Raw genomic sequence first — 20,430 nt, forward strand, 5'->3', positions numbered from 1 at the left:
TTTTCGAGAGATAGGCTTCTTATATATACTCATCTTTTTCATTGCGCATTACATTGTCCACTGTGACCAGCCTCACCTGAAACTTGTTTCCTTACAATGTATTTAATCCCTTTACAGAGGACTCATAATCATACCTAGGCTATATAGTAGCCCAACAAGGTCAAAAAGTGTAATGGATAGCGACATGCAAAAGTAGCTAAATTGAACAGGAAAAATGTATCTCTCAATTGTCCACTGCATTCAGTTTTTATTTTTTATTAAAGTCCTAAACCATGATTCATGAAATGATTAATCATCACTCTCCAAAGGAGTCATATAGCCTATTTTAGACTATGTACTTATCGCCAGCAAAGCCGAGGAATCGGGTAACAATTATGCTTCATTGTTATTTTGAGCTAATTATTGTTATTGTCACTTTTGTTTGTCCCTCAGCGCTTCTTTTGCGTTAGCATGAATACAGTTACATTTAAATTGGAACCGTGAATATGTTTTGTTTCATAACATATGGGTTTCATAAATTTGTCTAAACAATTGTCTAAATAAAACGGTGGTAAAGACGGAGGATATTTTCTGCTGAAGTCCTGAGACAAACATTGCAATCAGATTTTCTCATAACAAAAAATATCTTCAACACCATGTCTTGATATTACTCCTGCTAATCGCATTTTTGAACTCATCTCAAGACTGTAACATTGATACTGTAAGGACCTATCACATAGCCTGCATTGATACAGCCTACAACGCAGTGACACAAGCGCTTTTGCCTGCATGATATGGACCTTCTGAAAGTCAGCATTAGTTTGTCTAAAGAAAATATTTATTGCATGAGTTGGATGCATGGACATTTGTCTACATAATGATAAATTATGTTTCTAAATTAAATTTAAACAGTTATATGTTGTTCTGCATCCCAATATTGGAGTGGGATATATTCAAGTGTGTAAAATGGTGTAAACTAGTGTATCTGCATGCGTAAGTATGGACTCATGTCATGTGCAAGCTCTTACAATTGTGTTAATGTTAGTAGGCTATGTTAAATGTTTTAAGATACACTTGGAGCAGGGGTTGACATCTAAAGTTTAATCATTTTCACTAGCCTACATTAATAGTTTAATCGAGAAAAAGATTCCGGTGTGCTCAAGCGCGTCTCCTCTCCCCTCTCCACTGTGGTCACAATGAGAGCCTCTATGCGTAAAATAGCGCATGATCTCCAATAACGATACGCATGGCCACCAAAAGTCAGAAAATGCTATATTGAACAAAGTTGAAAAAAGTTAATGTAGTTCTATTTTCCCGTAATAAGAAATGTATCAAGACCCGCGCAGAAATGTCTCACTGGTGGCTACACAGTCAGACACGTTCTCAAGACATATCGGAACGAATTTGAATTTTCTCGCTATTCGCTTCACTTCATGTGACCAATTTTTCGATATGGAGTCATCTTTAGCCAACTGTCTCCGAAAGCTCCTTTTGGGTACTCTCTTAGCTGCGAGAGTGCGACGGTAATGTGCGGTGGAGGTAAGGGAAGGGGGCGGCCTTTAATGAGTCGATAGGAGCTGTGGTTGGGCGGATCTGACACTGGGCTCGTCTTTGTTTGGGGCGGCCCGCCTCTAACAGTCACTCCCTCTTCCCTGTGGGGCTGGTGTGCTTGTGTTTAGTTCTCAGAGATAGTCAAATAGGATTCCTTTGGGAAGGGACACAAATCACTCCCATTTTAACAAGAGGAACAACACGGGGTCTGCAGCCACAAGGGTCCTCCTCTTCTTGATTTCCAATTTCTTATTCATTTCCTTTTGACAGGGAATACCTCTGGAAAAGGAAAACAAAGAGAGAGAAAAGGAAGAAAAAAGACTTGTCAGGGGTTGATGCCATTTGATCTAGCACAATCTGAAAGCTCTAGTTGATCCCATTCTCTAGTTGATACCAGAGCTCATAGAGCAAGTCTCTTTAATACAGGAGGGATAGCGCTGTCTTGCGTTTCGCTCGTTTGTCTTTTTATCACTGTTTGAAGTGCTTTTCGTCTCTGAGACACCTGGATTTCGATAACTTGTCTTTGGACTCTTTTCGTCTTTTTCTCTTGGTTTGAAGTAAACAGACACACTGTCACTGGCATCAACGCGGACCCAGCATTAGCTCGCGCCCACGTTGTTACCCTCATTTACCTGTGATTAGAGAAAACGAATTTTGGGACACTCAAACGGAGAGAGGGAGCGCGATTTTTTCATGTTTGGGATTCAGGAGAGCATCCAGAGGAGTGGGAGTAGTTTGAAAGAGGAACCCATCGGATCCGGGATGAACGCAGTTCGGACATGGATGCAGGGAGCCGGGGTGTTGGATGCGAACACGGCCGCTCAAAGGTAAGAAGCCGGAGACAGCATCTTCCTCCCGGCGCGAGGACTCTACCAGCGCACGGATGGTCCATGGTCCACACTGTTTTGGAAGACTATATTTTCAAGGGACCCATTTATTTTTTGTCTCTACACTTGCAGTTTAGCCTACAGGCTTTGTGATCGAAGAAATGTTGAAGTTTTCTTCCCCCGCAGTATCGATGCTCCCCTCACCATGGACGTAGAATTGAGAGTTTAGCATAATGGATGACTTCTATACTGTACTGTTAATTGGACATAGTCTACAACAATCCGTAATGGCTTAGTTTAGTTACAGAACTGTTCAAATAAGAGTGATCATATTTAGAATATAATAGGCTAACTATAATATCATGATAAAACAAATATGGTAATAAATTGGCCATGCATAGCAATATGTGTATTGGGCATGAGTAGGCTATTAATGCATTGCTAGAAGATCCAAAAGCCTAGAATATGTAACATGCATATCAACTAAACATCATCATAAAAGAGCACTTCTATAGGCTACATACATTTTCTAAATTCGTCTATTTGTTTAAAATTAGGCCGGTAGGCCTACAGAATATCAAAAGGTTCGCTTCGCAGATATGAAAAGGACTTGTGTGTGTAAACGAGAAATACACACGTTTAAATATAGGGCTAAGAAGTTTGACTCTTAAAGGTGACTATTATTTCCATACGTTTAAGTCTGCTGATGCCCTAACATGACTACTCCTTGCATGTCTATCCACAGTGGAGTGGGTCTTGCCCGGGCGCACTTTGAGAAGCAACCGCCATCAAATCTTCGGAAATCCAACTTCTTTCACTTCGTTTTGGCTCTATATGACAGACAAGGACAACCAGTGGAAATCGAAAGGACGTCTTTCCTCGGTTTTGTCGAGAAGGAAAAGGTGAGTGATATTTGAAATATTTTATCAGCTTCTCGAACACACTAAATTGTAACGCATCCACATTTTGACAATAATATAGGCTTACAATTAGCCTACAAACTAGATGTATCAGACGATTCTAATTTAAAATTTAAAACCCATTCAACCCATCCATAGACCTGTGATTTATTACGCGCAGCTTTATAAGCATTTCCACATGTTAATATATTTATGGAAGACTATAATAGGCCAATAGTAGCTTAATAAAAGTGTATCCAAATAATAATAATATACCTAATAATACTATCTACGATAATATTAATACTAAAAATAATACTAATACATTTGTAGAATAATATTTGTCTTTTGAAGTTGATAAGTTATAGCCTGTAATTGTCGTTTTATCTAGATGTTTACTTGTTTAAAATAATATAAAGTAGCCTATTTAATTAAATTAAACTCAATGTTTTTTTCTCATTACAAAATATCAATATTTAGTACTATTGCTTTACAAATATTTTTGGCAATGGGTTTTGTATATTTCATTAAATAATAATAAGGCTCAAATAAATAAAACCACTTGTTACATAAATTATCCATGTAATTTCCAATAAACCTTCCATGTATAGTAGCACTAGGCCTACATTAAGTAATTACTGCAATATCTTTATGAGATTTTGCCCCCTTTCAGCCATGAAAACAGAGGCTAATTTATATACAGTTTTATATACAGTTCAATTAAGTAATTGTTGAATCATTAAAAATGTATGTGTAGAATAATTATTTCACATTTCGCCAATCCAACAACTTGTCGAGTTATATTCAATGTACTAGCCTATTTCTGATAGCGCACTCTAATTCCAACACAAGCGCATCAATGTCCATCTTTTCGGATCTGAATCAAATGAGTTGAATCACTTTAAATCTGTTCATTTACAGGAATCCACTGGAGAAAAGACCAACAATGGTATACACTACAGACTGCAACTTCTCTACAGCAATGGTAAGTGTAAAACATTGGTCAACTCTCCTCTAGGCAATGTTACGCTTATGTTCTGAGTCGCAGGAAGCGGACACACAGGCTACCACAAACACGATTTGCATTACATTCTACAGAAATAACAACACCAGGTGCAATTTAGTGTAACCTTTTCACTGAGGTCATATTTGCGTTTATTTGAGATCAAGTCATGCACTTTAGCAGGCTAATCAAAAGTTTAATTTGGGATATTTTTTTTATCATCAGTATATTGGCTGCTCCTATAGAAATAGGTAGCCTACACTGTCAGTGAAAGAAAGTAAAACATTTTATATAATAATAATAGCCTGGTGAAGGAGTAGCCTAATTAAACTTTATGGCTTTCTGAATTTAATGTCCTGAATTGTCTTTTCATAACAATTATCATAGCTAAATATTTCCGGAAATAAGCAGTCTTGCGCTTGTTATTTCTTATACCTGCGAGCATGTAGCCAATAGTATACGTTGTCCATAATGGCCCTGCTTGATAAGTTAATATTTTGGCTCCGTTAGCAGCTATTCGTCTCACAGCAAAAAAGCGAACCGTTTTTAGGTCGCTGTCGAGCTATTGTGTTTCTATGTATGCAATGTGTTATTGGTTTTATGGGCTATGCTGTTTACCTCATCAGCTTCAAATGGTCGCGTTCTCATCGTTGCCATCACATTGCGAGGTTTAACAGTGTTTCGAGCAAAATCTTGAATATTTTATTGTAGCCTATTCGATTCACTGATGAAACAAGATAAAATATATTGTGGCATTATTTATGCTTATTCAGTTGTCACTGTTGGCTTGGAAATAGGCTATAGGCCTATTTTTGTAAATTTGTTATATTTATTTGCCAAAAGTTTTTTTTTTGGGAACAACTATTGCATAATCCATCGAAAAAAATTGTGCCAATACAATTGACTGAAATATATTTTTGATAAGTTTGGAGACTGAAGTTCAGTAATTTATTTTGTTTTAATCACACCTTTGGTGACACATACCTTTATTGACAAAAGTGAATTGCTTAGATTAAGAATACAGATTGTACATTTAAAACATTACAAAATAAATGTAATTAGCATAAAGAGTAACCTTAACATTTTCAATGAGGTCGACTTTTTTGCTTCAATGTATAGTTTGCCACTTACAATAGTAATTGTCAGCATCTCTGTATTGTTTGTGTGTGTGACAGTGTGTCTCAGGCCAGGGTACCTAATTCTATTGAAACCGTTTTCACTCATGTCTTTTGTCCTGTACCTCTCTCCGTCTGTTAGGCATCAGGACAGAGCAGGACTTTTATGTACGACTCATCGACTCCATGACTAAACAGGTAAGGTTTCATCTCCTTATCCCTCTGCCTAAAAATGAACAATAAAAGAAGCGTTTAAGAAGTGAAGGGAGGAGAAACATTACGTTTCGCTATGCGGACCTGGTGCAGGAGGCAGAAGGCATCAGGCCATGGAAGACTGTGTGTACACGCAGCCCTCGGGGCCTGTGTCACATTTGGACAGGGCCCCCCTCACTTGGTAGCACTGACAGCCGAGAGTGTCTTCTTGTATTACGCCCCTGACAATGAGGTGGGGACCCATTGAAGTATCTTTGCTGAGCCACTCTGCTCTAACTGTAATACTCAAGCTGCTGATTTGGGTGGGGATGGGGATGGGGATGGGGGGGGGGGGGGGGTTACCTGGGTTATTATTCACATTTTAGTTCATAAGAATGTAGAGTTATTTAATTGACATTCAATTGCAGGAGTTTATTATTTGGAAAGCGTAACTATTATTTTGAATGACATTTTTGAGACAGACATTGTATTCTGACACCCGCAAGAAAGTTACAATTTCGTACACTGAATTATAATGTTCAGAGATATTATTTACAGGTAGACCTTCAGCCAGATGTGTTTGTACCGTTTCTGTTTTCTCTCCTGGATTGTACTCCTATGGATAGTGTGACAGGTTTGGTAATTGGCTAGTGTGCTCGTTAGCGGGCTCAGGGTAATGGCAGGCTGCTGAGAGGAGAAACAGACCCATTTACGCTCTTTTAATGTTCACTAACGTGCCAGTGCCCACTGGGCACACACTGCTTGAATCAACGTTGTTTCCACGTAATTTCAATGAAATTACGTGGAACCAACGTGGAATAGACGTTGAATTGACGTCTGTGCCCAGTGGGTGGGCTCTGATGGTGTCACACTCTGCATGGGCACCATAGCCAATCAAATGGCATTAAACCCCAGTAGTACTCTGACAGTGTCTGGCAGTCTTGTTGTTTCTTAATAAACTGTTTGACCTGATCTCATGTGGGGAGAGAGAGGCAGAGGGTTGCTGTTGGTTGAGAGGACTCGCAATTTTTATTTATTTCTGTCCACACTTAGAATTCCTTTTGTTCTTTTTGTTTACCTCTGTCGAGGAGACGAATTGAGAGTTTTAGGAATAAACTCACAGAAATTGGTTGAGCTGCTGTTGATGGAAGACCAAAACTATTTGAAATAAGAACCTGATTATTTTGTGTTCATATTATCAGTGTAGCAGCTTCTCTAATTTCTATGTCATATTTCTGTGTTATTGAGTGATTGCTAGATTTATGACTAGTATGGTGAGGCACATTACATGGTGCACATGCGTCTTTGATGCCTTGAGATGAGTCAGATGACTTAAGGATCAGGTTTGTTTTAGCTCTGGGCGTCTCTTGAGTTTTCTGTCAGGAATGTGAGTAGAGCCGGAGCACAGGTCTCAGAGCTGTCGCTAGGGCCTCACAGCTAGTAGCTACCAGAGGTGGAGCCGCTAATGCTGGAGAGTCGGGAGATATAGTATGGAAGCTGGATAATAAGGAAAACTGTGCTGTAGTTGTAGCCTATATCTAGGGCCAGGAGTTTTTCCTGGCTGTGTCATCTGATCAGGAAAAACTTGTAGCTCAAATAATAAGGTTTAACAGAGAGCCTGTTGTAGCCAGTGCGATGATGACATGGGGGTGGTGGGAAAGGAACACTAACTAACAGGTGGTCCAGCCAAAACATTGTTGCGGTTGACTGGGTTAAGGGATAAGGTCACCATGATCAGATCCATAGCCCCATGCACTTCCTCTTCAGTGAGTCTGTCTGTCTGTCTGTCTGTCTGTCTGTCTGTCTGTCTGTCTGTCTGTCTGTCTGTCTGTCTGTCTGTCTGTCTGTCTGTCTGTCTGCCTGTCTGTCTGTCACAGCTGTGAGTCCCAGTGTCGGATCACATTGCTGCCTGCATGCTGCTGTTCTAGCCCCCATGGAAATAAAGGGTAATCACGCTAATCCTATAAACCTAACCACAGTGTTTAAGAGTCACTGTGCTGTTGTTTCTGTGACCACCACCGCTGCACTGCGCTGCGGCTCTGATGTAACAACCGCTAATGTGACACTGTGGCTTTATATCCTATTAGAGAACATCTAACAGGGAAAATTGAGAAGTATTTTATGGTGTGTGGATAACTACCATGCATTGAAATCACATTTAGTTAGTGCATTCATTTTCATCTCAACCATAACATTGCAGTTATTAACATAGCAATTATTGTTATAAACAACTATAAAATCAGCACTACTATCACACAGAATTAATAGAGAAAACATGTGAGATAGAGTAAAAGGGTGAGAATGAGGTAGAGGGAGAGAGATAGAGAGATAGAGAGAGAGATAGGGAGATACTGTAGATAGACAGAGGGAGAGGTAGAAGCCCCGGGGTGTCAGTCAGACAGCTGTATCTGTGATCACCGTCTCCACCTCTGACAGATCTGATTAAGACAGCGCCCAGGCAGGAGGGCCTCTCCTTCTCCCCCCCCCCCCCCCTCTCTCTCTCCCCCCTATCCTGAGTTTTGGCGCCAGAACAGCTGAGCCGGGGGTGGGGTGGAGTAGTTGCTAGTTTGAGGGGGGAACAAAGAAGGAGACAGGCAGGCTGATCGCGGCACCTCTTTAAAAGTAGCTGTGGCAGCGGCCCGGGAAGAAAGGCTGCCATGCTCCTGATGGCACGCTAACAGATGATGCTAACAGAGTGGGAAGTGTGTTTCCACATATTTATAGCAACTTGTTTACACGCCTTCAATTTCAGCCCGTCACATCAAAGCCAATGAGGAAAACAGCAAATGAAAAATGAAAAGTGTGCGGCGTGAGATGAAATATGTATTAAAAGGCACATGAACGCTACATGCCTTTTAATGCACCCAGTGCATCACTTTGTTCTTAGGACAGGATGGGTCTGAATGTCATGTGTGCTACATAGATGGTGGCAGGGGGGGAGCATATTATGTTTTTATGGACTGTTGACTTCAAAGATAGAAAGACATGGTTGAACCACACCTACAGTAAAATGCCATGAGTAGGCTTACTTAATTTGTTAAAATCCATGATACGAACTGCAGTTGTTCTCCACTTGCAGCCAGATTTTGTCCTTATTAGAATTGTGGATGTATCAGAAGCTTTAGACACCAAACACTTTAATGATACTAACAATAAACCAGACAAAGGGCTATTCATCTCTTCTATGAGACATTTCCTGCTGTTGGGAGGGTGTCCGATAGCGTTGGATATTCAGCCTTGTTCAGGATTAGATTGTGGTAGTAGTGACTAGTGGGGTTGAGGCCCAGGACTGGAGGTCTGGATTGTATGGGGCTGGTCGCCTGGACACCGTCCCTCAGCACCCTCTCTTGGTGGGGGTAAGTAGAGGTCTCACTTAGCAACTCCTGTTTTTAAAACCTGACTGAAAGACGAGCAAAAAATGCCACTGTGTTATTTATATTTTCTGCTTATGAGTTTGCATCCTCTCCACTGCTGCTGCTGCTGCTCTGTGTAGTTCCTGTTTTTGCATCCATGTTTTTCAGCACTAATCATTTTGCATTTAGACATATTTACTGAACATGGTGAAAAACAAACTCACAGAGTGAGTGGGTTTCATCCAAATGTCATGATTTTGACCAGCTCTCGGTTTCACCCAACAAAGGACTTGCGATCTTCAATCTTCATTTTTATTTTCAGAATAACATATACATATATATCTCTGTATATTTCTAAGAGTTCATCCGTCATGATATAGGTAATGTTATTCTACTAGAGGACAGGGCATTGCACAAGGCCTAGTTGTGCTCAGTAAAGATAGATATAACCTGGAAGTTGGGAGCAGTGGACTCCTAGCCTGGAGACATTGATGCATGCAGTACTGTTTTAGAAGACCTTGGCACTTATTCTCTCAAAGTGAAACCAAAGGAACAAGTCATTTTCATAGTCACCCTGACTGCCGAGTAGCTGTGTGGAGCAGGCTCGTTTTTCACTAGTAGTTATGAAGGAACGGATCATTTTAACACCATATCTAAAATTTGCTCAAGATCACCACTATGGCTTTGGTTGACTCCTTAAAACAATCCCAACATGCTTTGTGCCAACACATAAGGCTGCTGATGGGAGTGTTCTGTGTCTGCCGTGCCGATTCCATGCTGCGACTGTTTTTCCGTAAATGAGAGTTTTGCCAGTGCTGGGACATGTTGATTGGTAATGGAAGGGTGAAAAAAAAGCTGAGACATTTTGGAAGAGGTGGAGGTTGGGCCAGATGGTGCGCCTCCAGTCTGGCATCCCAACTGCTCGCCCACACCCACACCTCCCCTTCCTACCCTGTTCCCCTGCCTCCATCTTACCGCCCTGACGCCACCGTCACCGCCGGGCGCATGGATCTTTACACACTAGAGTAGGTAGAATGAGAACCATTACACTCCTACAAGACAGACAGTTGCAGAAATACGTGAGCAGCTACCATCCTCTTCACATTTAACAACAGAGAGATTGGGAAGCAAAGCCAGTAGAGAGACACCCAGCCGGCGCTTTCAGTATCTGTTCGGTGCTTTGCACGATGAGTCATGAATATCTAAGCCCTGAGAGAATGAGAGAAGAGAAGGGTGGGGAGGCAACAATGTTCAGGAAAATAACACAACATTCCCGGTTCCCACTGCACTCATAAAGCACCAAGCGTCTCAGCCCATTTTCCATAAAACATTGCCAGGATTCTGTGTAGCATATTCAAAATGACGTCTTATGGATCCATGTGTCTGTGTGGTTTAAAAGAGTCACAGTGTGAGCACAAAGGTTTTGTGTGTGTGTGTGTGTTCTGTGTTCAGGGTGAGAGGTCGTAGGCCCTTCCCTGGGTATAGTACCTGCAGCAGGCCCCTGCAGTGACAGTGACTGGGTCAACCTGTGCTGCTCAGCATGGCTCAGAGCCCCCTCTCCAGGCAACAGCCATTCTCACTGTTACCCTCCTGTGAAACACGCTCTCTTCTCGGCTCCTCTCGGCTCTCTTCACGTAATGTCCCGCTCTGCAGCTCTGTGGGTAGCCAGGACCCTGGACGGCCTCTTCCCTCCCTCCCTCCCTCCCTCCCCCCTCCCTCCCGGACAGAAATATTGGACGGGTCCCGCAGATTTCCCACGACACACGCTGCTATTCATTAAACATCCCCCGGCCAGAGGCAGTAAATGCTACATTAAGCTCTTAGGGCCGCACTGTGTTTGTGTGCTTCCCAAGTGGAATCTGCTCTTTTAAATTCCAGGCCAAACGGGAGGGAGGGAGAGGGTGTTGGTAGTGGTGGTGTGGAGGGGGGCTAGGGGTGTGATGGCTTTTGGGTGGTAAAAGGAGATTATGCATTCTAACAATAAAATGGTAGTCCTTTAAATTTGTGGACTGTTTATAATCTGTATGGAGTATATGGGTAGTACCATAGCTTAAAGTAACTATCCAGTGTTTCCAGATTTCTATGAAATAGGACCTATAATCAATTAAAATATGAGTGAAATTGTTTTCCTTCCAAAAAATTGTTATTAAGTATGTTAAAAAGCAGCTTTTCTGTATTGGAATGGTGTGGGCGTAACCCAACAATAGAATGGTGTGGGCGTATACCGGTCATTAAAAATATTCATGCGAGTAGACCGCTGATTAGCCAGCTAATCCTCTATGAGGAAATAACAAGCATATTTTGACATTGAGGTGGTGGGTTTAAAAAATATAAATGTAGTATAGAAGGAGTCAACAACATTATTTGAGTATGAGTTAACAGAATATGAACTTTTAGAAGTGAGATTTTCACTGGACAGTTACTTTAAGGATAATGTCCATCAGTGTAGTGTGCTGTGTTGCATCCAAATCTAAAGGCCACATTTGTGTCCTATGGACCCTGGCCAAAAGCTGTGCACTATATAGGGAATTGGGTGCCTTTTGGGACATAGCCCATGTTATAGAGAGACAGGAAGTCATATTTCCATCAGCACACACAGCCCTGTTTGGCTGGACCACAGCACGCTGTAAAATGCCCCGGCCTTTCCAGAGAATATTTACTTGGTTATTACAAAATTTGGTGATATGTTGTCACACAAGGAGAAGCCCAAATCAGGCAACATGCTGATGTGAAATCTTTGGACCAGAAACAGAACAGATCAGGCTAAAAGTAGAAGTTGCATGGGTTAAGTCCACCATACGTTCATCTGGGTAGCTTCCCGTGATTTCCTTTTCTTAGCATGCAGAAAGTGACGTTGGAAAAATGCTCCATTCTAATATGTCAAATGAGTGACAAAGTCAAGTGAGAGGCAGGTCCTATAATGTTTCAATAGAGACTGCTGTGCAGTGTGTGGAGAGAGATGTGACCAGATGTGAGCCAGACCACAGTAGGAACTCTCTCTCTCCAGGGCAGATCTAGTTGACCTGCTCCACTAACATGCCTCTGTGAGCACCATAACCCAACCTCGCTACGAAAACAAATCCTCAACCTGTTTCTAATATAACATTTTTCTTATCATTTTTCCCCTCGCAGGCCATTATTTATGAAGGTCAAGACAAGAACCCTGAGATGTGCCGAGTGTTACTGACACACGAGATCATGTGCAGGTAAGAAGAGAAAGCTCGGGAACTCTGCTTCTCCCCAAGTCTGACACTACGCTACGCTACGCTACACTATGCTACACTACGCTACGCTACACTACGCTACACTACTCAACCATGTATAGGACATTACAGTGATGGCAATGCCTCACCATGCATTGTCTATGGCAGTTCTCATATAGGCTCAACCTTACTGCAGCTAAGCAGGTCACCCCTATACCTCCCTGCAGAAGAAGAAACAGGAAAAGTAGAGGAAGATGAGTTTTGCTATCAAACGTTGTACCTTTAATTAAAATCAAAAGATGAATTTGCTTGGAACTGGGTTGTGAGGATAGACTCTTTCCTATTTTTAGAGGCATTTGAACAGTTCTCTCTCCCCCTAAAAATACCTCTCTGATGCCTGCTTAATTAGGACATGCAGAAACTCATTACTCAATTTGAATTCTCCTGTTGTTCAGCTGCTAACAAATGGGCCTTCCCTTGCATTGTGACTATGAAATATATGCATGGACTTATGTACACACACGTACGCACATACGCACACACACACACACACACACACACACACACACACACACACACACACACACACACACACACACACACACACACACACACACACACACACACACACACACACACACACACACACACACACACACACACACAATCAAAGACGCATACTCCTCTTTTGTACTCATATTTAGAACATTAATTAAGTTATTTTCTGACCTTTCTTCAGAACCACTTTTTTTTTGCTGGTAGAGCATGGCGATTGTAACGCCAAGGTAGTGGGTTCGATCCCCGGGACCACCCATACACAAAAAAAATTTATGCACGCATGACTGTAAGTCGCTTTGGATAAAAACGTCTGCTAAATGGCATATTATTATATTATATTATATTATTATGATTAACAGTATCATTAGAAATTGACAATTATTACACAATTAACTTTTTAGTACGGGGTTTACAGCCAAAATTTTACCCATCATTCTATGCAACCACCACAGTCGTACAGTGTAGCCATTTCCCATCTACAGCCCTCAAATTCAACTCTGGACCCCGAAGCCAGTTCCACAGTTTTTTTTTACATTCTTCCCCTCCAATCAGGGACACCAGGTAGGTGCAATTCATTTTCAGGTGGAACAGAAAACCAGCAGGCTCCGGACCTCGTAGGGTAAGAGTTGAATAGTCATGCTCTACAGTGTTTGGTTAAGGCATTGTATAGGATCTGAGAGAGTGCGAGACATCAGTAGAGAGGCCCAGTGTGAGGAACCTAACCATGGAGACCGTGATGTATCAGACAGTGATTTTTGGGGTGCCAGTCCCACCGGCCCTGCACCCCTCCCCAGTCCCAGTCTCAGGGATGGAGACGTGCTGATTCTGCACTGGGCGTTCAAACACAGTCTCAATTATAAGCAGAAAATGTGTCTGCTCACCATTAATCAGTACTGCTAATTGCCGTGCACCACCATTAGCCATATGGTGCCACGCCAGCTTGCAACCGTGGGACATAAGTGCTTAGACCTTTCATTTTACAAACTCAAGTAACGGGCTACAATGAGCTTTCCATCGCTTTCACAAAGGAGGAACATATTTAAGGTCATATTACATTTTACGTGGACCAACAAAAAAGTCATTTTCAAATGATGAGATCCACTAATTACACAAATTGGGATTTAGTGTTTTGGTTTTAGGCAAGAGCCGGTGAACTGAAATAATATGTCATGGTTTTGAGTAAATTAAAAATAAACAAGGGTTAAAGGGCCTGGTATGGTAGCGTTGTCCTCACAGGAACAGACATCACTACATCCTGTTAATTACATGAGGCGATATAGATTTCATTTCTTAAAAAGCTGCGGCAGGAAGGAAACGTTGAGATTAAAGATGTGATTTCCTTTGGATGTCCTGCGGGAACGAATGGAAGGTAACAGGAAAAGAAAATATCCCCTCAACAAAGCTGGTGGAGGCATGTACTAATTAGCATAATTTTGGTTGGAGGAAGGGGAGGGGGGGGGGGGGGGGGGGTGACAGTGAGTGTGTGTGTGTGTGTGTGTGGGGGGGGGGGTAGTAGAAAAAAAATCTGGTCTCCCATGGGTGCTGCCTGATGATTGGATTGCAGGGAAGCCACGAATCAGTGCTCTAGTCCTCACTCTATTCTGATCCAATGTGACCCAGTTCAGAGAGTCGCACAGAAATGAGAGCAAGGGAGAGACAGAGGAGGGAGGCCAAAGAAAGAACGAGATGTTTCAAAGACCTGGGACGTCCTTCCTGAAATCCTTTGGCTGACTCCCATTTGTTCTCACTACACCAGCAATGTATTTTCACATATAGTTCTACCCACAGCCCTTACAGTCAGTCACAATGTACTCCTGCTCTCTACAGAGACTGTTCTGCACCCAGCAGGCCTGTCTTTCTGTTGTGCACTGCACACTCCACATGGGATTCAGTCAGCTACGCTGCTTTCCACTCCTGCATTACAATATCTCTGAGGCATGAGAGCCACAATATGAATGATTAATGGAGCTGATCGATCAGTCCTGCCAAATGGATGTGGCAGAAGGCTGAGAGAGGAGAAGGAGGGAGGGAGGAATAGAGAGGGGGATGAAGTAACAGAGAGAGGATGGAGGGATGGATGGATGGGGGGGGGGGGGGGGGGGGGGGGGGTTGACCCAGTGCAGAGAGCAGCCCTGTAGAAGGGAGACAATGCCTTGGGTTTTATGTGACAGGCCTGTCCCCAGCCCCATTCAACACCCCACTGCCATCTGTGCACTGGAAACATGAGCTGGGGGTCTCTCCAAGCTGCTCCACTTCCCCCGCAGCCTCCCTCCCTCCAGCACCCTACCACCGCACCCCTACCCCCTCGAACCCATCCCAGCACAGCCACCCTCCAGCCCCCCATGATGCTCACCTTTGTCAGAGTGAGGCAGGGGAGGAGGTGTCAGGTTAGCAGTGAACAGAGAGTGTTTGACCCAGGAGGGTGAAGGGAGAGAGAGGGAGGGGGGTGATTACCCGCTACCTGCCTCAGGTGATACTAGGGGTGCTCTCATCGCACCCCCCCCCCCACTCCTCTCCCCTAGCACACCTGTCATCCCCTAACCAAGCTGGCCCTTGAATGGCCTGTCTTTGTGGGCTGCTGTAATCAAGCCATATGTAGAGATAAATAATGTACCCAGACACACAGAGGCAGTCTGTTCTACAGGTGACAAAGGGCTGGGTGGGCTGGGCAGTGCTTAGTTCAGGCCTCAGAACAGGACCAGGCTGTTGGGTAATTGGTACCTTCCCCTTTATCCTGTGGAGGTTAGGGCCTGGGCCTGGCTGAAGCAGCTCTCCCTGAAACATGGCTCTGTTTTTCTTTCTCTCTCTAACCCCCCTCCTTCTCTCCCTTTGTGCCCCTCAGCCGCTGCTGTGACAAGAAGAGCTGTGGCAACCGCAACGAGACCCCGTCTGACCCAGTCATCATCGACAGGTACCGTAACACAGTCCTCCACTGGCTCTGCTATTCATACTGGGTCCGTGTGTATGTGCGTGTGAGTGCGTGTGTGTGTGTGTGTGTGTGTGTGTGTATGAGTGTGTATGTGTGTGTTTGTGTGGACGTGTGTGTTTGTGTTTGTGTGTGTGTGTACGTGTGTGTTTGTGTGTGTGTTTATGTGTGTGCATACATCTTTGAGGCTGCTGATGCCATGAGGGAAAGTATGAGCGGGGAGCACAATCAGCACAATCTATGTATCTGGTTTGGTTTGGCCAGAGTGTATCTTCTGGTTCTCTCTGTAACGTTTACAGTGAGCACTACAGTGTGTGTGTGAGTGTAGTGTGCTGTACGTGGAGCGGTGTGTACAGTGTGTGCTCCTCTGCAGCCAGGGAGGGAGGACGAGGGAGGCAGAACGAGGAATCTGTCCACTCCTTTCCTCTCCGCTCCCCTTAATAAAACCCACATGGATAATGGACTGTGAGACAATAGCTGCCAAAGTGCTTGGAGCCCACCCTCCTCCTCTTCCTCTCTCCCTCCATCATTCCTCCAGGGCACCCAAACACAGGTCTTCTCTCTTACACAGTACATTTGTCTCTCTCAGCTAGACAGGAGCCATTAGACCTCATCCTCCCATTTAGGCTTACTGTACTAATTGTTTGTAATATTACCAGTCGTGCTCATAGCGCTGTTAGTCCCAGAGTATTGGAGTTTTGGTTGTTATGTTGTTTATGTTATGACGTCTGTCTAACACAATAGCCCTGGTTAACTTGGCTCTGTTGATGGGATCTCCACAATGCCTGTATCTCAGCGGCTGTATGAGCTAATGCTAATGTATAATTTATAACCATGGAAGAAAGCTTTTGATTTAAACCACACAGAGCTGCATTGGTTCATACCAGAGTTATTGTTCAGTGCGACGAGGCAGATCTGATTTGTCACTTTTGTCAAATGGACGCCGGGGCTCATTTGTGAAGATTAAACCCTACTGAAGCACAGGATGTGTGTGTGTGGGTGAGGAATGTATGTACAGTATGTATGTGTGTGTATGGTAGTGGATACATGTCTGTGTATTACCCCCTTTGAGACTGCTTATGCCATGAGGGCAAAATGTTGGTTATTTTTTCGGTTTTTAAACAACTAATTGACCAATGTCAGTTCAATTATTTGAATTCCATTTAGTTCTGTTTTTTTCTGTGAGCTCAGCTTGAGATAAATCAGATCCAGCCTGAACTATGAGATGTAGTAGGGGGTTGTAGTTTCCAACAGGCCAATATTTTACATAGTTTAGCACATAAAACCTATGAATTAACTACAATGACAATAATCATACTTATCCGGTCTGTGTTTCTTTTACGGCTGCTGCTACTTTAGGTTAGTGTGGAGAGGGAGACAAGAATGCGTGATTGTCAGGGGCTATAGAAAGCAGTTGTTGCTTCGCAAGGTATCTCTACCTGAAAACACATGATCTAAGTGATTGATAGTTGGTATTCAGCAGTCATAAAAGTATCCCTAATATACTTTGAAGAACTACTAAAATAGTGATTTTGTCAGAGAGCATAGGCAGCAGCTCTATAGAGATGAGATGATGACAAGGAATGAAATAATAGTCATCAAATAAAACAAATGTAATATATACAATAACTGAAATATTTTATTAAAGTAAATTAATGTGAATAAATGATGGTTAATAAGTGATAAGCAGTAATGGGCAGTCACTACCATCATGGGACTTTTATTAATTGTTTTATTCTGTGTTACAGCATTCAACCCAAATAATTATTTTTGAATAATCGAACCAAAACCGAACCAACACACACACACTAACACAAACACACACACACACACACAAACACAAACACACACACACACACACTAACACACACGCACACACATACACACACACACACTCACACACACACACTTCTTGTAAAGGGGGATGGCAGTAGTGTGTATGCTGTGGTAATGTAGTCACTGACCTGCGCTACAGGAAGGACACAGATGCACATCAGCTGTGGCGCATGCAGTTCTCTCAGTGCCAGGAGAGAGAGAGAAGCGGGCCCCATACCTGCACACGTGTTCTGCCCCCCTCCCCTCCCTTACCCTCACTGCCCAACATTCCGCTTCGCTGGGCCAGAAAGGGATCAGCGCTCCTGGGGGGCAGCAGGAACCACCCCCCACCCCCACCCTGCCCCCCTGCTCCCCCTCTCTACCATCACACACCTTCAGACTTCAGTGAACAAACAGGGCTCAGATGAGAATGGCCAGATGAACCCAGAACTTCTGTTGAGCTCATCCTCTCTCACTGCCAGAACACTGCTGTTGTGTTTGTGTCTGCTCAGTGCCTTATGCTTTCAGGAGATACATCAAAACAAAGAAGTGCACTGGCCTCAGCACATTCACATTGCTCTCCCAGCGCCTGTAAAATACGATTATTTGTTGAGGTTTGTGGGGGAAAGGAATGTATTGATGTTTATAGACTATAAGACATCCAAAGAGGACCAGGTGAATCTACTGGAAAAGAACCATGTGTCCTATGGTGCTATGGCTGTGACTGTCTCCTCTCCCTATGCTGGGCCAGGTAGCTAGGGCAGGCACAGTGAGTCCATGGCTTAGTTGTGAGGTTATCATACCATCATACACATTCATTCTCCTCCCTGTCACGCGCTCCTGCAGCACCGGAAAATGGGTCATGTGAAAACAGAAAAAATAGAAAAAAATGAAAAATAACCTCATTTATGTCTGATCTATTCTGGCAGTTTTTTTTTTCCCGCTCCTTTCTTTTGGTGGGGGGATTGGGGGGGAGGCTCACAAACAAGCAGCTTGCCTTTGCTGATAGATACCATCTCAATTATGACTTATTATTTCCCCCCGAATACATAATAAAAAATAACAACTACAACTTCTATATTTTCCTTGAAGTTGTTCAATAAATAAGGCCTCATTAGTGTGCTCTTGTTTCAGAGAACGGATTTGATTGTGGGCGCTGTAATTAGCAGGGCTAGCGTTAGCTAATTCTCCTGGCTGAGAGAGAGAGAGAGAGAGAGAGAGGAGAGAGAGAGAGAGAGAGAGAGAGAGAGAGAGAGAGAGAGAGAGAGAGAGAGAGAGAGAGAGAGAGAGAGAGAGAGAGAGAGAGAGAGAGAGAGAGAGAGAGAGAGAGAGAGAGAGAGAGAGAGAGAGAGAGAGAGAGAGAGAGAGAGAGAGAGAGAGAGAGAGAGAGAGAGAGAGAGAGTCACTAATTAGAACACTCTTAATAAGCACCAGGATAACCGCAGCACATCCCCGGAATGAAAAACCCCACTAATGCTGCCTTATTATGTTGTTAAAAGAACAAATCTCATATTAACATGGTGGTTTATTCCCTCTCTACTTGTAACACACAATATGAGCACTGGGTTTTCTGTGGGAAAACATTTTTTATTGCTTTTGTTATCTGCGAGGAGAGCTCTTCTTCTTCTCTGTGTGTGAAGTCAGGTTACAGTCGTTTTCCTGATTGAGGTTATCTATGAACACAGTGTGTCAGTGCATATAATGGATGCCTTGTGCGGTATGTGTTACTGTTTACCTGTTAGTGTGTGTGTGTGTGTGTGTGGTCTCCCTGCTCTGCCATATGTTCATGTCCTCTCTGTGCTGAGACCTATCAGAGTCTTAGTCAGATTATTTCAAATACCTTAATCCTCCTCATTGACATGGACACAAAAGACCACTGACATCTAATAGACGCCTCTTCACTTTCCACTTTTCCTCTCCTTCAGATGGGCTTCAGATCAGATCAGCCCTCCTCCTCCAGCTCCCCCATCCACCCTACCCCCTCCTCCTCCTACTCCACTCAGCCCCACAGAAAGCCCACTATTGTCTTCTGCCTCGTCTCACTCCACACCCCCCTCCTCACTTGTTTTTCTGCTTGGAGAAAGCCTTAAGATGTGGATAAACACTTGTGTCCCGAAGTGAGGCTTTGATGGAACAGTTCAAAGAGCACATTTATTGTGTGTGTGTGTATGTGTGTATGTGTGTGTGTGTGTGTGTGTGTGTGTGTGTGTGTGTGTGTGTGTGTGTGTGTGTGTACTGTATAGGTGATTGTGTTGGCTGGTCTGAAGGACGGCATGGTATCAGTACATCACAAGCCCTGTTCCCGTTCCCGGCGCTCATTTGAGACGTCTCAGTTTACACACACTCCATTATTCCCTAGCCTGGAGATCCTCCAGCAGGAGGGTGTGGTGGATGTGTGTGTATGTGTGTGTGTGTGACCTCTCTCGACTGATCCCTGTCAATGGGCCTCAACCATCGCCTTTCACCTAGGTCTAGTTACAAGCAGAATAGGCGAGAAATGCGTACATCATAAGCTAGATCCGATCTATGCATTTCCCCTAACAAAGCAGTGTTCTGGGCAGGGCAGGGCCCCTGAGTGTGTCCAAGGCTTTGTTTTGTCTCTGGGAACCCCAGCTCCAGGCCTATGTAGCCCCAGCCCCAAAGGAAGTGCTGCTCTGCTCTGTCATCCCCGGGACCAGCGCTCTACTCCACTCTGCTCCGCTCTACTCCACTCCACTCTACTCCGCTCTGCTCCGCTCTACTCCACTCCGCTCCGCTTTACTTTGCTCTGTGGATGTGATGTGGTGACTGTGAGGGCTTAGCTCAGCTAGCATGGGAGATGTCAAGGATGTCAGGGAGCCTGCGGAAGATGGAATGTGAGAGTTCCCGTGGATACGTGGGACTTCCTGTCGCCCCTCCACCCCGCCCCCTCCACCCCCTCCAGAGGCATTCTCAGCCCCTCTGGCTGGCCTGATCTCCACTCACAGACCAACATCTGGATTTGTGCTCTCTAACCAAAACAACAAAGAG

General features: G+C 43.7%; 1 protein-coding gene across 1 annotated transcript; it reads left to right on the forward strand.

Moving 5' to 3' along the window:
* Positions 1 to 2,223: 2,223 nt before the first annotated feature.
* LOC311121457 (transcription factor COE1-A) lies at positions 2,224 to 15,591 on the forward strand (the record flags this gene model as incomplete). Its single annotated transcript, XM_084195951.1, has 6 exons — positions 2,224 to 2,357; positions 3,103 to 3,259; positions 4,178 to 4,241; positions 5,517 to 5,572; positions 12,052 to 12,125; positions 15,523 to 15,591. Coding segments are annotated over 6 exons (554 nt in total), but the record flags the coding sequence as incomplete, so codon positions are not given.
* Between the last annotated feature and the right edge of the window lie 4,839 nt (positions 15,592 to 20,430).

The sequence above is a fragment of the Coregonus lavaretus genome (assembly GCF_964263955.1).
Source record: "Coregonus lavaretus genome assembly, contig: HAP1_SCAFFOLD_2755, whole genome shotgun sequence".
In the NCBI taxonomy this organism is placed as follows: Eukaryota; Metazoa; Chordata; class Actinopteri; order Salmoniformes; family Salmonidae; genus Coregonus; species Coregonus lavaretus.